The sequence below is a fragment of the Ursus arctos genome, unplaced genomic scaffold (genome assembly GCF_023065955.2).
Source record: "Ursus arctos isolate Adak ecotype North America unplaced genomic scaffold, UrsArc2.0 scaffold_26, whole genome shotgun sequence".
NCBI classification, from domain to species: Eukaryota; Metazoa; Chordata; class Mammalia; order Carnivora; family Ursidae; genus Ursus; species Ursus arctos.
In genome coordinates this window covers 42,286,443-42,301,832 of record NW_026622941.1, presented here as the reverse complement: position 1 = coordinate 42,301,832, position 15,390 = coordinate 42,286,443, and the positions used below count along the sequence as shown (strand labels likewise).

At 56.6% G+C, this 15,390-nt stretch overlaps 1 protein-coding gene across 1 annotated transcript; it reads left to right on the top strand.

Moving 5' to 3' along the window:
- Positions 1–2,653: 2,653 nt before the first annotated feature.
- KRT82 (keratin 82) lies at positions 2,654–14,566 on the top strand. Its single transcript, XM_026501808.3, has 9 exons — positions 2,654–3,092; positions 4,822–5,030; positions 7,323–7,383; positions 8,055–8,150; positions 8,526–8,690; positions 10,595–10,720; positions 12,241–12,461; positions 12,710–12,741; positions 13,259–14,566. The coding sequence occupies exons 1-9, from the start codon at positions 2,688–2,690 to the stop codon at positions 13,495–13,497; spliced, it is 1,554 nt and encodes a 517-aa protein (XP_026357593.1). The 5' UTR covers positions 2,654–2,687; the 3' UTR covers positions 13,498–14,566.
- Positions 14,567–15,390: the final 824 nt, after the last annotated feature.

Here is a 15,390-nt window from a genome sequence, read left to right as displayed (position 1 = left end):
ATCAGCCTGTGTTAGAACGGCCCTGGGAGAATCCTCCTGTAGAGTAATCCTCCAGGCTCAGGAGTCTTTCTCCTGGCTCTGTGGTAGCCATGTCCCTTTTCTGGAAAGTTCTCTTTCCTTCTTACCTTGCTCTTTCTTCCCTCCTCCTTGTTCTACTCCTCTTCCACCACGCTGTGTGTCTTCTCTCTCCACCCCTGCCCTCTGCTCCTTTATCTCTCTCTTTTCTTCTCCTCCCACTCATCCATTTGGCAATACATCCCCTGCTCCCTCTCTCCTGACCTTTCTTTCTCTATGTCTCCATCTCGGACACGTCTACGGTGTGGATTTGCCTGTGCCCCAGGCCTGGCTAGAACTGACATTCTCCAGGCAGCCCACCAAACCCCCTGCCCCACAGTCTGAGAGGGCAGACTCGGGAGAGAGGCAGTCCTTCCTCCGGCGTCTTTCCTCACTCTCAGAGGATGCTCGCTCGGCCCGTGAAGGCAGCAGGGGCAGAGGAACGGTGGAAGAGGGGAGCCATGTAGGCACAGAGATCTTTTTGAAGCTGGTCTTCATGGAGTGGTTTCCCTGCTTGAGCAGCTGGGAGCTCTCAAAACACCTGCCATGCATTCAAGACCAAAATGCGTTCCAAAGGCAAGCAGGGACTGGCTGCCAGCTGTGGACATGAAGACAGGAGAGATATTAAGTCAGAAAAAAAGTCACCCCACTCTGATTGTCTCAAACCCTCCTGAGCTGCCCGCTCCCCATGCCTGCCTATTTCCTGATAGCGCTTCAATAAAGTGTCCCTGAGCTCTCTAGGTCTTGGTGGAGTCTGCGTCTTATCTCACATTCAGAGGGCGGCCTTGGAGCCGGTGTTCTCTGGGAGCACATGCCTCCCGCCCACAACAGATCCAGCCAACGATCCTACTCACTGATCCCCAGCTCTGGTCCCGGGCTCCTGGGGACCCAACATGTCACTGCACCGTGCTCTGGCCTTGGAGTGGTAGGGGGATGCTCTCCGGTCTGGCTTCTTAGTGTCACCATCCCCTTCTAACACCGTCTCCTGGGCCCACTTCTGTGACGCTTACCCCAGGGCGGAAGGGGAATCCCCCTCTCCTGCCACCATGCAACAAGACCCACCCCCCCCCCCGCCTCCCACCATTGCCCGTGGCCTCCTGTGACACCCCTGACCTTCCCAAGCCCCAATTTCAATCCTCAGCATTCTAGGACCCAAAGTCAAGACTAGGGAGAAGGGGACAGTGAAACGTCACAGTTAGACCGAAACTGTGGAGCTCCAGGCTCGTAATCTTCAGGTGGAATGGAGGAGACATAAGGCATACTGACAGGAGACCCCATTCTCAGCCAGGCTTCTCTCCACCAGAGCGGCAGAGCACCTCGACGACAGGAAGAGTAGGCTCGAATCCCAGCCCACCACAGATGTGCTGCGTGGTTCGGGGGTCCTTAATAAATCACTCTGCTCCCTACGTTCCTCGTCTGTAAAGCAGAAACTACATCATGGCGCCGTCAGCAATTAAACGAGGTCGTGGGTGTAGAGCTTGAGGTGGTCCCGGCACTCAGTAAACGCCCAATAAATATTATTATTATTATTATTATTATTATTATTATTGGCTTAATTGTGACCTGGAAAAAAGCCAGTATGGCAGGGAAAGACAGTCGTTGACGGCAGAGGTCTCACGGATGGAACTGATGGAAAGGGGGAAGGAAGAGAGTGAGGGGCGGGGGGTGGGGGCCATACCAAGCATCTCCGAAGAGCTGTGACCTGGGCGCTGGGGAGGAAGCCGGGATCCCGCATCCATCTGAGCAATTCCTGAGGGTAGCAACGGTCCCCGGAAATGTCCTCAGGTTAGGGCAGGCTCTGTCTACCTCGGGGAGGCTGGGGATGGGGTGGGGACAAAAGGCAAAAGGCTAGTGACACAATAGTGTTAACCTAAGGGCTGACGTCAATGTATCTTTGAAGGCCCAAGAGTCTTCAGGAGAGCATTTCTTCCTCATCCCTCCTGAAGCACAAAGCATCTCCTGTTGAGTCCCCTGCAGGTGTTTTGGACTAAACAGGCCCCAGAGACAAGAGTCCATGTCAGGAGCCCTAGTGGTACTAAGCCAGAGCCAGCACCCGCCTGGCCTGGGGAGGGGGCAGGGCCCAACCTGCTTGTGGAGGCTTCTTCGACCTCAAAATCCTCCCTCCCAGGGAGCTTCTAGGAACACCCAAGAGCCTATGGAGGGCACCTGGGTCTGGCACATCAGCAGAAAAGCAGAAAAACAGCCCTGGGGAAATAGAGCATCCCCAAGCATAGTTAATTTGGTCTCTAGTCTTGGGCAACCAGGGTGTATAATTCATGCCTCTCCCCACCACAAAATGGCATAAAGTCCTAAATCTCCCTTTCCTTGAGGCTGAGCCACCCAATATGCCAAACGTCTGTCTGGTTGGCCCCTTTCATCGCCCCCATAAACAAGGAAAGAGGACAGCAGCACTGCCCATTGGCTCCTTCCCTTTGCTCTTTGCTACCCTAATTATCCACCTTGGTACTTAGCAGTTGCCAATATCCCAAGCTTATAAACCTGTTAATGGTGATTTGGGGTTTGGCTCTGCCCGGCCCTCCATCCCCCATGAGATAAAAGGGGGGAAGCTGGGCTGGCTTGATAACTCGGGCCTCCCGCTCTCCCTGCCAGCACCTCTCTGCCTCTCTCTCACCATGTCGTGCCGCTCCTTCCAGCTGGGCTCCAGATGCGGGGGTCGGAACTTCAGCTCCTGCTCCGCTGTTCTCCCCCGGATGGTCACCCAATATGCAGTGAGCAGGGGGCCGTGCCGGCCCGGGGGCGGGGGGGCGCTCCGTGCCCTGGGCTGCCTGGGCTCCCGGAGCCTGTGCAACGTGGGCTTCGGGAGACCCCGGGTGGCCTCCAGGTGTGGCCTGCCCAGCTTCGGGTACCGAGTGGGAGCCCCCTGTGGACCCTCGGCCTGCATCGCCCCCGTCACCATCAATGAGAGCCTGCTGGTCCCGCTCCAGCTGGAGATCGACCCGGCCGTGCAGAGGGTGAAGAGGGACGAGAAGGAGCAGATCAAGTGCCTGAATAACCGCTTTGCGTCCTTCATCAACAAGGTACCAGGGAGGCCCCATGCTCGGGGCCATGCAACACAGGGAGCGCTTTGCTTCGGGTCCGGGGAGGCAGGAAGAGGCCGGCAACCGAGAAGGCACGGGGCATGGACTGGCCTCTTTACTCTACGACCACTAATGGTTGAAAGCCGCTTAGATCAGGCTCAGGGCTAGACACTTCTGCCTGCTAGTTCTTTTTTTACCCTGTCATCATCTCTCTCTGAATATGATCTGAGAAAATCACCAGGGCTGCCTGAGGTCAGACTACAAGAGGAACTTCCCAAAGCAATGATAGATACTGAAAAGAAAAACGAATGAAGCAGAGGAGGCTTTAACACCAGAGCCGCTTTCTGGGTGCCTGAGCTGGGGTGAGACCCTTGGGCCTGGGGGCAGGGAGGGGCACTGGGACCCCAGATTTGCCACCGGAGTAGGCCTGGTGTGAAGAGAAGACGGAGCAGGCAGAGCTGGGAGCACCCGGTCGCTGTCACCAAAGCCACAGCTCCGACAGCCTACAGGGGTGGGTGGTGTGCGGCCTTTGAAAGGCACTGAACTGGCCCAGCAGAACTCCAAGCAGCGGCCTCTGCACCTGTCCCCACACCCCAGGGAGGCTCTTGGGATCGGGGGCTGAGCCCGTGTTTCTGCTGACCCCCAGGTGAAGGGCAAAGAGTCCTGAGGCAGAAGGCAGGAGGCCTGGGCCCTGGTGTTGGCTCCACTCCTGACTGTTCCCCCCCAGGCCCTGTGCACACCTCTCACTTCCCAGCCTCAGGGCCCTTGTTGCCCGGTGGGGAAGGGGGCCTTGGTGGTGAGGAGTCAAGGGAGCTAAGATAGGTAAAAGTGCTCCGAAAAGAAACTTATTGCAGTAAATGGGGACTGTTCCACTTACGGTTTTATCTTTAAATCTCAGTAAGTTCTGGGCTCCCATCTCCAGCAACGTCGTACCACCTTCCCGAGGCTGGGAGCCTGCTGGCAGTGCGGCCGTTGACCAGAAGGAGGGCAACATTTCTCCCTCCGCAGATTTCTTTTGAGGCATGGACGCCGTGTTCCCTCTGCCAGTGGCTAAGGGGGTGGCCGTGATCACCTCATTCAGCTTCTCCTCACCTCGGCTTCTAAGCCGTCTAAAGGGAAAAGCTGGCCGGTAGCTCTCCATGTTCCAGGGACAGGGACATTTTCTAGACACGGCCACGCAGGGTACATCAGAGTTGGGGGAGATAGCTTAGAGTCCTAGGACAAAGCCTTTGCTCTGACCTCCCCTGAGTGCCCCTGGGCTGTGACCAAAGAAAGCCTGAACTCCCAGACCTCACGTCACCAGCTTGCATTACTGTGAAGATTCACCAAGTGCTTCCCAGACACAATTCCAAGCAGGAGTCTTGGAAGCCAAGTGAGGCTCGAAGGGCCGGGGTTGCAAGGCTCGTGGGAAGTCAGCGGCAGGGCTGGAAGGGGGACCTGTCCCAGGCCTCTCGGGACAGTACTCCTCCCATGACAACCTGCCACCCCTAGGTGGGGGGGGGGGGGGTCTTATAAAAGCTCCCGTAGGTGGAGGAAACATGGAGACATATTCTCAGGTGCCAGTCTATGCAGGGAGCCTCCTCCGAACATTTTAGCTCATTGGCAGCAGTGTGCTGGGAGTAAAAGCCCACACTGGTTGCCTTGCCCGCCCACGCCGCCACCTCCCACTGTCTCCCGGCCACGGTCCCCAGGCTCCCTGCTCTCTGTGACATCCCGTTCTTGGCGGCAGGTGCGGTTCCTGGAGCAGAAGAACAAGCTGCTGGAGACCAAGTGGAACTTCATGCAGCAGCAGAAGTGCTGTCAGAACAACATAGAGCCCATCTTCGAGACCTACATCTCCACCCTTCGGCGTCAGCTGGACTGCGTGGCCGGGGACCGGGCCAGGCTGGAGGCAGAGCTCGGCAGCCTCCAGGACACACTGGAAAGCTACAAGAAAAAGTGAGTGTGGCCCCCTTTCACCCCACCAGGGAACCTGGAGCAATCTCCGTCAACAACCTGGGCCTCAGTTTCCCCATCTCTACAATGGGAAGCCCCCAACTTCTCGGTTAGGTGGAACAACAGTGCAGTGCAGGGGAGCTAGGGTGCTGCTCGTCACTCACGCGGTAGAAACTCTGAACTCCTGTGTTTGTCTTCACCTCCCTCCCCGCCGCCCTCCCTCAGTAAGGCCCTCCTCATCTCCCTGTTAATACTAGCTCTTTCTGCTGCCATGTCCCGCCCTCCGGGGCTCTGCTCTACCACCCGGTCTGCTGTATCATCTATCGATCCCCATTCAGATCCACAACCACGTCTTATCCCCAAACAAGCTCCCAAACCCTCTTCCCTCCAAGCTTTTGCTCCCACTGTTCCTTCCTCCTAATAAGCCCCTCTCGGCAACTCCTGGGACCACTTCCAAGCTAACCTGGCCCACGTTTTCTCTCACTCCCCGACGCTCAGCTCCCGGACCTCGAGTCCACACCTGGAAGCCATCACCCCTCTACGTCCCCAGCTCTGGTGGTTAAGGTCAGGTAGCCTGCTAGACTTGCCCTCCCAGAGGGCAGCTCCCGGCCTGCCTCCCAGGAGAAGGTACCCGAGAAACAGATGTTAACTAGGAGCTTGCAGGCTACTAGGTCTAGTGCCTGCAAGAGGCTTGAGGCCCAGATAAATTGGCTCACAGGTCCTAGGTGGGTGTCTCGTGGGAGCACATGTTGGTGGGGGAGGGTTGAGAGAGACACGTTTCCATTGACAAGAAGTGGTGCAAGTAGGCTCAGAGCCATGGTTCCTAAGGGATGTGCGTCAGTGGAAGGAGCCACATGGGGGCCTCTCGGGCTGCGGGTGTCAGCCATGTGCCTATCTGGTGCCAGCTGGACACTGCGCTGAGCTGGCTCCTCCCCTCAAGGTGCCCCGGTCGGGCACAGACTTCCATGCGCGCAAACCAACAGCTACGACGGGAGACAGGGCAGAAGTGGAGAGGAAAGCCCAGACAGTGCAGGTGCACATGGGGCCCAGGAAAGCTTCCTGAAGGCGAGGCCGTTTGCTCGGGGCCGTGCTGAAGTTTCATTCTAGTTGGGCCTTACAAGAGGGGAGTCCAGAGTAGATGCCAGAAAAGGGGAAGGGACGGGAGCAGGTGACAGGAAGGGCCAGAGTGTGCCAAGGGAGAGGGGACCACTGAAGCAGACCGTGACAGGCGAGATGCGGCGAGGCCAGCCCTCTCAGCCAGAGCAATGCCTGTCTTGGCGGGTAACATACAAGGTGGTCAGGAGACGCGGTTTACAGCTCACGATGAGGATTTTGGACTGGGAGAGTGGGGGGAAGAAGGATGAGACTAAATGCCTGCGGCCCGTGCCAGGGCAGCCCAGCGTTTGGGAGACACTAACCGGTGTGTGCGGTAGCTCACAGCAGCTCCGTGAGGCTGGGCCGGGGTCATTCTCATTCTGTACATTATGAAGCTTAGGCACAGACAAGTCCCTCACCCAAGTCCCTTCCCCAAAGTCACATGACTAGCACCCGCCCGAGCTGGCATTCAGGCCCAGGCAGAAGGCGCCAGCTCCCGGGGCCCATGCGGAGGCCGAGGTCTGCTGGAGCAAGGAAGGATGGGCGTCAGGAAGCGCAGTGAGGCTGCCCATGGATCAATATCGCACTGAGTCATCCCAGCCAGACTGAACCCCCTAACCCTGACTCCCTTGCCCAGGGGGATAGGGAGTGGGCGAGGAGCTCCCTTGGAGCCTAGAAGAGATGGCCGGGCTGTCTCTACAGCTCTGGTAAAGTGGGTAATTGCTACCTCTGCAAGTAGGGGCCAGGCTCAGACCTCTCCTGGCGGGGAGGGCACGGGGCGGGCTGGGGTTCCAGGGTCTGCAGCCAAATCTGAGAAGAACTCAGAGAAGGCAGCCAACTCTTCACCTACTTCCCAGAGGAAAGAGCTAGATGATGTGGGCTTCCTTAGCAGCAAGATAGAAGGAAGGTGGCCTTAAGAAGGACTTCCCAGAAGATGATTAATCACAGGAACAGGCTGGGAGTGGAGAGGGAGGTTAACATGTACAGTGGCTAACGAGAGGCCATGACAATCACCGGTCCTGAGTGGCTGGAGCAGCTAGAGGTGTCCAGTGAGGACGGGGGCTGGCCTGGTGACTCCTTAGGGCACTAAGTCAGTAAGAGGCAGATTTGCCCCCCAGGCTCCCTCCCTCAGGCTGGATACCAAGGCCAATTCTGAACCCCCAAGCCAGACTGAAATATTTCTTCCTGCCCATCCACCAGGTACGAAGAGGAGCTCTCCCTGCGGCCCTGTGCTGAGAATGAATTTGTCGCCTTGAAGAAGGTGAGGGAGGGCAGCGCAGGAACAGAGGGCCCCCTGAGCTGGCCCAGGTGGCCTCAGCACACTCAGCAGACACTCACGTTGGACCGGATCCAAACCAGTCTGCAGCCCACCCACCCCCAGACAGGGCCTCTCCCCCGTCGGAGCCCAGGGCCAACCCCACCGACCCTGGGAAAGAGGAAAGCCAGCCTTCCCCCACTTCTTCCAGAAGGACAGTGATTGACGTGGCCTCCAACTTCCAACTCATGTGGGCCCAACCCGGTTAGGGTTGTGTCTACACCTGCCCGAGAACTTGGAGATAGAGCTAATGCCAAATCAAAAAACCAAACAATAACTCTGACTCTAACCACAAAAGAGGAAAACAATAGCGACGGTTTCTCAGCTAGACACCGAGGTGTTCTATGGCCCGTGCTCCACACAGCAGGCTCTGAGAAGCTGCATTCAAGGCTCCTTCAAAACCCACTCTGTCATATCCTCCCCCATCAGAGTGCCAGGCCCAGGCATAGGGTCCTGGAGCTGGGCTCCCTCCCTCCATCCTTGGCTTTGTCACCTTTTCACTTCCACATGGACCTATACCTGCGTCCCACACCTGCCACCAGCTTGTCTGGGAAGAGAGGGTGGCCCGCACATGTTCCCCCGGCCCCAGGTTATAGTCGTCCCTGCTCTGCCCGCAGGATGTGGACACAGCCTTCCTGATGAAGGCTGACCTGGAGACCAATGCGGAGGCTCTGGTCCAGGAGATCGACTTCCTAAAAAGCCTATATGAGGAGGTACCTGCAGCCCCACTGCGCACAGATGCTGGGTCAGGGGACAGTTCCGTGGGCGTGATGGAGCGGGAGGGCTCCTGCCCGCGGGTATGGCTTGGGGCAAGCTGACTCAAAAGTGAGCATTGAAAGAAATCACGGACAGCTGGTTCTCAGGCAGTGAAACTCCTAGAAGTTAGAGGGCCCAGACCGTGGCTCTCGGGTCCGTGTCACTGGGGCGGGGGTGGGGGGGGATGAAGAACAGGTTGGTGATGGAAGACTAGGGACAGCTATGTAAAGTCCTATGCAAATCTGCTATGGGAAGGTCAAAGCTGCTTCTCCCCTCCCCTCCTCCACCTTTATGCTCAAAACGCTCACCCATTCCCACTTGCCCCCACCCAGGAGATCTGCCTGCTCCAGTCTCAGATCTCCGAGACCTCTGTCATCGTCAAGATGGACAACAGCCGGGAGCTGGACGTGGACGGCATCATTGCCGAGATCAAGGCCCAGTACGACGACATTGCCAGCCGCAGCAAAGCCGAGGCCGAGGCCTGGTACCAGAGCCGGGTGAGGCCCGGGCAGGGCCGGGCTGGGACCCCAGACTCCCTCTCCCCTAGGAAATGAGGAAGAAGATAATGAGGGCTGCGTCACACACAACCACAGGGAACCCCGTAAACCCTGGGTCCTGTTGTTTCTGCCAGGCCCCGGGCCAGGGCCCTGCAGAGTGTGTGGGAGGGGACCCCACGGACAGCCCAGGCCTGTCATCAGGGTGCCGGGGCATCCCAGCTTTACCCACGCACAGACACTGGAGGTGCTCTCCTAGGCAGCCCTCAAGAAGCACTAATTGGCGATGACGGCAACGAGGGCCCTGGGCTTCAAGGCGTGAGGGAGGGTAATGGCGCAGTGGGCACTAATGGCAGGGCGGAAGCGGTCATTAAGGCGGCCCCAGACTTAGGCAATTAGGGGCTTGCTGGGAGGGAGAGTGATACCCCCAAGGGCAATTTGATTCGCCAATATTATCATCTCTGTCTTGCCTGCCCTGTCTGCAAAAGGCACCATGCATTCATTCATTCGGTCATTTATTCTTCCAACAATCGTTTATTGAACATCCATCATACACCAAGCGCTGTTCTAGATGCTGGATTCCAGCAGGAGACAGAATAGACAGCAAGCTCTGCCTTCGTGTCACTTTCATTCTAGAGGCAGGGGCAGGGGAGGGGCAGACAATACACAAGGCGAATCAGTGTGGAGGGTGTGCGTTAGATGGTGACGTGCGCTTTGAAGAAAATCAATCAGCATGAAGTGCAGGGAGTGTTGTGGGAATGAGGTTTTAAATAGTGTGGCCAGGGAAGGCTGACCTTACTGAGGTGTGTGGCACCGTGAGGATACTAAGAGTCACGCCATCCCTGACCTCAAAGAGTTTACAAAGATAGAATGCCCACAGATGACACGGGGGTTCTATGTTGCCATCAGGGACACAGGCTCCTTCTCGCTTTCTGTTCTGCTATCCTTAACATTGCTGTAATCCTCATGGTTGCCTCATGTCCCAAGAAGGCTGCCATATCGCTAATCTCACATGCTCATTCCAGGCAGGAAGAACACAGGGCAAAGGAAACATGCCAACTGGGTCATTCCCCACTTTAAACAGCTTTCCTGGAAGTGTTACCCATAGATCTCATTAATGAAAAAGCCAAGAAATATTCTTTTATCTGGGCTCACTGCCACCCCAAATTAAAGCGGAGTTCTGTTGGAAGATGAGGAGAGTGCACATTGCTAAGGCAGCTGCAGGCTTTGTCACAACAAGCCTAACAACAAAAGAGCCAAAGAGAGTGATTTGCTTATCACTTGTTTTGCCTTCTCAATGCAAAATGCTCCCATCCATGAGAGGCAGAAAATCTAAAGTTGGCTAATTGTTTTTAATCTATCGTTGTAAACCTATGAAACATTATTCAGAAATTGAATTTGGAGCTGCAAAGGTTTAAAAAATATGTTAAGTCAAAGTAGGAAGTAACATTGCGTTTTGTTTTCAATGGTTTTGAAGGAGAATATTGGAAGGCACTCGATCCCAGGTCTGTCAGGCGTCCCAGGCTGAACACAGAAACCCCACTAAGGTCCAGAGGAGGAAACTCTAAAGGGGAAAGAGCCCTCAGGAGACCCTGGGGCCTTGGGTTAGGGAGAAAAAGACGCGCCACAGAACAGCTCAACAGAAAAAAGGAGAGCTCAGAGGAGCGTTTAATAAGGCTGAAGGTTCAGGGCTGGGGAAGGAAATAAGAAGCAGCCCAGAAAAAGACCCCAAATGGACCAGAAACGGAAAGGGGATGGGGAGCAGAACAAGCATTAGGGTCCAGAGAGCCCTGAGCTGGGAGATCACCGGAGGAGAGGCTCTGGATTGTGAGAACAGGGGGCTGCGAGGCGCCGCAGTGCGGGTGCAGGCACCAGGGGCTCTGACCTCCCGGCCCCTGTCCCGGCAGTATGAGGAGCTGCGGCTGACAGCCGGGAGCCACTGTGACAACCTCCGCAACCGCAAGAATGAGATCCTGGAAATGAACAAACTGATCCAGCGGCTTCAGCAAGAAATCGAGAACACGAAAGCCCAGGTGAGGCCGGAAAGCGCTGGTGGTGAGGCCCCATCCCAGGCGGCCCCACTGCTGGTCCTGGGGGCGGGTCCGTTCTCCCAGGGAGCTCCCAGAAGTGGGAATGCATTTGCGCCCCTCGCTCACGAGGGAACAAGCCCTTCCTACAAAAGCTGACCAACCGCAGAGCAGCCTCGGGAAGCAGCGAGGTCCCAACAGACCCTAGGCCACCTTCGGTCACAGATGAAATAGCAAGGGTGCTCCCCTTGACAGGGGCACAGGAAAGATGGTTGCCATGGCCCCTTCTAACCCGAAGGCTCCAGTCCTGTGATCCTGAAATTCCAGACGACTCCCAGGAGTCCATAAACGCAGACCCACTCCGTTCTCCTAGGCTGGTGAGGACCAGCCAGACGCTTCAAGTCTATTAGCCCCAAAGACATCGCTCGGACCCTTGAGGTGTTACAGACAGAAGTGGTCCGACATCCGCGGGAGGAACCAGATGGCACAATCCTAGGACGAAAGGCACAGCAGCTTTGACTCTGGCGCGGCCCCATGACTGTGAAGGAGATCTCCCTCCACCTCCTATGTGTTCCCTTGACTGTCGCCTTCCTCCCACACTCACAAAGCTGCTCACCCAGCCGATTATTTCCCCCAGCTGGTGTCCTACAGCTCAACTCAACTCTGACACCAGCTACCTGGAGAGAGGGTCCCATCCCACAGGGTCGGGGTCCCATCCCACTGCCCCCAATTCCAATGCCGACCATGAGTCCAGGTTGTCACCTGCGCTTCTGACCCATCAGCTGTACGTTGGAGCTTCCCATGATCCCCTCTTCAGGTTCCATTAATTCTCTAGAGTGGCTCACGGAACTCAGGAAAACAGTTTACCGTTTTATAACAACTATAACAGTTGTTATAAAAGGCTGTGAAAAAGAATACAAATGAACACCCAGATGGAGGAGACCCACAGGGCAGGGTAGGTGGGAGGGACACGGAGCTTCTGTGCCATGCTCTGGGCACACCAGTGTCCCAGCCCCTCTGCATGTTCTCCAACCTGGAAGAAGTATGAACTCCATCCTTCGGGGATTTTACAGAGGCCTCCTCTCCTAGGCACTATCATTATAAACTCCATTTCCAGCCCCTCCCCTCTCTCCGGTAATGGGGCGTGGGGCTGAAAATCCCCAACTTCTAGTCATGGCTTGGTCTTTCTGGTGACCAGCCCCCATCCAGGAGCCATCGAGGACTCACCCAGAGTCACCTCATTAGAACAAAAGACATTGCTATCATCCAGGAATCCCAAGGGATTGGAGAACTCTGTGTCAGAACCCAGGGTCAAAGACCGAATATTAAATCAAAAGGTGTTCCTAATGCTCTTATCATTTGGGAAATTAACAAGGATTTAGGAGTTCTACGCCAGGAACTGGGGGCAGAGACCAATATATGTATTTTTTATTATCTTGCAATGGCCATGTTCTCCCTGTTCTTCCGAAAGTCAGCCTAGGGCTCCTGGGGCCCCCAGTAATGCCTTGCTGTGCCTTTTCCCCCAGCGCTGCAAGCTGGAGGCCGCGGTGACCCAGGCAGAGCAGCAGGGCGAAGCGGCCCTCAGTGACGCCAAGTGCAAGCTGGCGGGGCTGGAGGAGGCCCTGCAGAAGGCCAAGCAGGACATGGCCTGCCTGCTCAAGGAGTACCAGGAGGTGATGAACTCCAAGCTGGGCCTGGACATCGAGATCGCCACCTACAGGCGGCTGCTGGAGGGCGAGGAGCACAGGTGAGTCGGGGCTGGGCACCAAGGGCACATTGCCCCTCCAGAGCTGGTGGGGGCTGAGGCTGCGGGTGCGATTGCCCATCCCGCAGTCAGGGGAAGTCCCAAACAGCCCAGAATCCTCAGGCCCTTCTCCTGAACGTGGTCCTCGGCGGGCAGCCTTGGCGGGGCGGGAAGGAGAAGGGGCGCCCCACGTTCATCAGCCTTGTTCTCTCTGACGCAGTTACCTTGTGTCTTCTTTCCTCTCCCTCCAGGCTGTGCGAAGGCATTGGGCCCGTGAATATCTGTGAGTAGATGCGCCCTCCCCGGGGCTCTGGGGCGGTGGGGGCTGGTCCACCCAACAGGGACGGATCACATCACCCGGCCCAGACTTCAGCACACCTTCCCCACCCCAAGGAAGGGCTCTGTCTGCCAGGAGCTCCTGGTCAGATGGAGGGGCTTTTCTTCGCTTTGGGAGTCAGAATTATATTAGGGGCAGAGATGCAGCAGGGCCTCCGTGCTTTGGGGCCCGGAAGCTGCCGGGAACCCTCATGACAAGGGGGTGCCTCTCTGGAGAAAGCAGTTTTGAAGCAGGTTCAGACAAGTAGACACGGAGAGCATGAAGCGGAAGCCAAGGCTCTGGGGAAAGAGGAAGAGCTTCTAAGCACTTTTTGGGGCTAGCGTGGGAAGTCGGTGGCTGGAATGGGGGTGTCCTTCCTGGTGAGGGGCAGCAGGTGGGGGCACGGCCCGGGTGAATGGTTTCAGGGCCACGCCCTTAGAGCCGCACAGTGCAGGACCCTGAGCACCCCTCCCTGTTCCCGCAGCCGTGAGCAGCTCCAAAGGCGCGGTCCTCTACGAGCCCTGTGTGGTCAGCACACCCGTGCTGAGGACCGAGTACTGCCCAGGGGGCACCAGTGTCCTCAAGACCAGCGGGGGCTGCAGCGTCGTGGGCACTGGTGAAGTCTACATCCCCTGCGAGCCCCAGGGGCTACTGGGCTGTGTGAGCGGGCGGGGTGCCAGCGTGAAGCTAGGGGCTGGGAGCAGCTCCTCCCACAAGTGTTAGCCCCGCCCCTGAGGCTGGAAGCCCAGGGACAGGGCGCCAGCCCCCAGCCCGGATGTTGTCCCCCGACCAGGGCTGAAGACAAGGATATTCCCAAACCCCACCTTCCTGTACTGACCACAGGTTTCCCTTGGGTTTTCACCGAGAGGCACTCCTCAGGCATCTCCAAGAGCCACCTTTCACTTAGCCGTGTGCAGACCCTGCGCTAGGCCCTAGGGGCGAACACCCCAAAGTTCTGCTTTCTGGATTATCCCCTGAAAGTTGCCCCACAAAGCCAGTCTTCCACCCCCAACCCCTGGAAGTTCCCCCACCTCCCTTACGTCTGGCTCTCATGCACCGAAGAAAAGTGAACTTCTAACGCCCAGCTGACACGTGCACTATTGCAATGATCAAAAAGAGGTACCCCCAAATCCCATTCTGAATTCCAAAGCCAGCATTTCAGGATCACTGGAGACCTGCTAATGGTCCTGTCGGTTGGCACGCAGAATCAAGAGGTGGTCTCCGGGCAGATTTTCCTGCCCGGGGCTGCTGAGCTCACACCATGAAAATACATCTTTTTCCCGAGCCACATTGGGAGCTGACGGCGGGGAAACGCCAAAACAAAGGCAAGGGGACATGGAATACTTCCTGGACTGAGAGACAGTCACCAATTGACACCCTTTGCTCAATGGAACCAAGCCCCTCTCCCACCCTCTGTACATAGCCCTCCCCCCACCCCACCCCTTGTCCTGCTCCCTCTCCTTTTCAATCCTCTTGCTTTTGGGTCTGATATGCTTTCATGTTTTCCTGGCTACAATGATGTGGGGCTGCCCAGCCACTGGGAGGCTTTGGCTCAGGGGCTGCCCAGAAGGCGGTGCTGCGCTGACCCCATCTCCCCAGAGGCCCCTAGTGCTGCCTCCTGCAGGAGCCCCCTCCCCCACCCAGGGAGCAGCCATCCCTGCCATAAGCCTCTGGGCTTGTCTGTTCCCAATAAACTGACTGTTAACGGGCTGCAGGAATCAGGATTGTTCACTCTGCTCTGTGGGGTACAAGAAGGCTGAAGGCGAACCAATGAGCAGCCTTTGGGAGCTGGGAGGGCTTGGGAGCAGAAATGACGGTTATCTTACACAAGGAAAAGCTACATATGAATGATTTGCCAACAGCCTGTGGAATAAATGTGGATCCATACAAACTGCCTTTAAACCTGCATATCAAAGCCCCATAGACTGAAAGTCACTTGTTATGTTAAAAATCATGGCCTTATACATGCAAGCCTCCTCACATACGTGTCCTAGAGAAAGCCTAGAAATACTTAGCAGACTCCAAGCCCCGTGTTCTGCCTCCCCGTCCTGGACCAGCCTTGGTGCAGGTCAGGTGCAGGCCTGGGGAGAGCTGTGCAGACGGGCACCAGTCCAGCCAGGGAGGAGAAACTTCTAGTCCCCTCTCCTTCTTAGGGAGCCCCAAGACCTGGAGATGAGGCTTGGTAACAGCAGTTCTGCCCTCTGCGGGGCCCCCAAATCCTTCTTGTTGCCTCAGTGATCCCCTGTAACAATCCCCCCACCACAAACTCCCCCTTGAGGCTCCTGAGTGTTAGGGTGCAGCTCCCCTCCCCGCACAGCCCATGCAGAGCATCTATTCTGTGCCAACCCCTGCATTAGAAGCTGGTGATACAGAGGTGACTAAGACCCTCTCTAACCCCGGAGGGACTCTTGGCCTCCCAGAGGAGTCATAGATAATGAGAGGCAGAGAACGTGGGAGCAACAAGAAGAGGCAACTAATGATTACGCCCGGAAAGGGGGTCAGAGAGAGAGGTTCACGGAGAAGGTGGTGAGGATAGAGTCTGGGAGGAAATCTACAGCAGTATATTCAAAAGGAGCCATTTATTCACTTTTTCATTCATTCAATATATATTTATCA

Coding starts and splice junctions, on each gene's coding strand:
- KRT82 (XM_026501808.3), top strand. CDS start 2,688: ATGTCGTGCCGCTCCTTCCAGCTGGGCTCCAGATGCGGGGGTCGGAAC. Junction 8,691..10,594: donor AGGCCTGGTACCAGAGCCGG/GTGAGGCCCGGG, acceptor CTGTCCCGGCAG/TATGAGGAGCTGCGGCTGAC. Junction 12,742..13,258: donor CATTGGGCCCGTGAATATCT/GTGAGTAGATGC, acceptor CTGTTCCCGCAG/CCGTGAGCAGCTCCAAAGGC.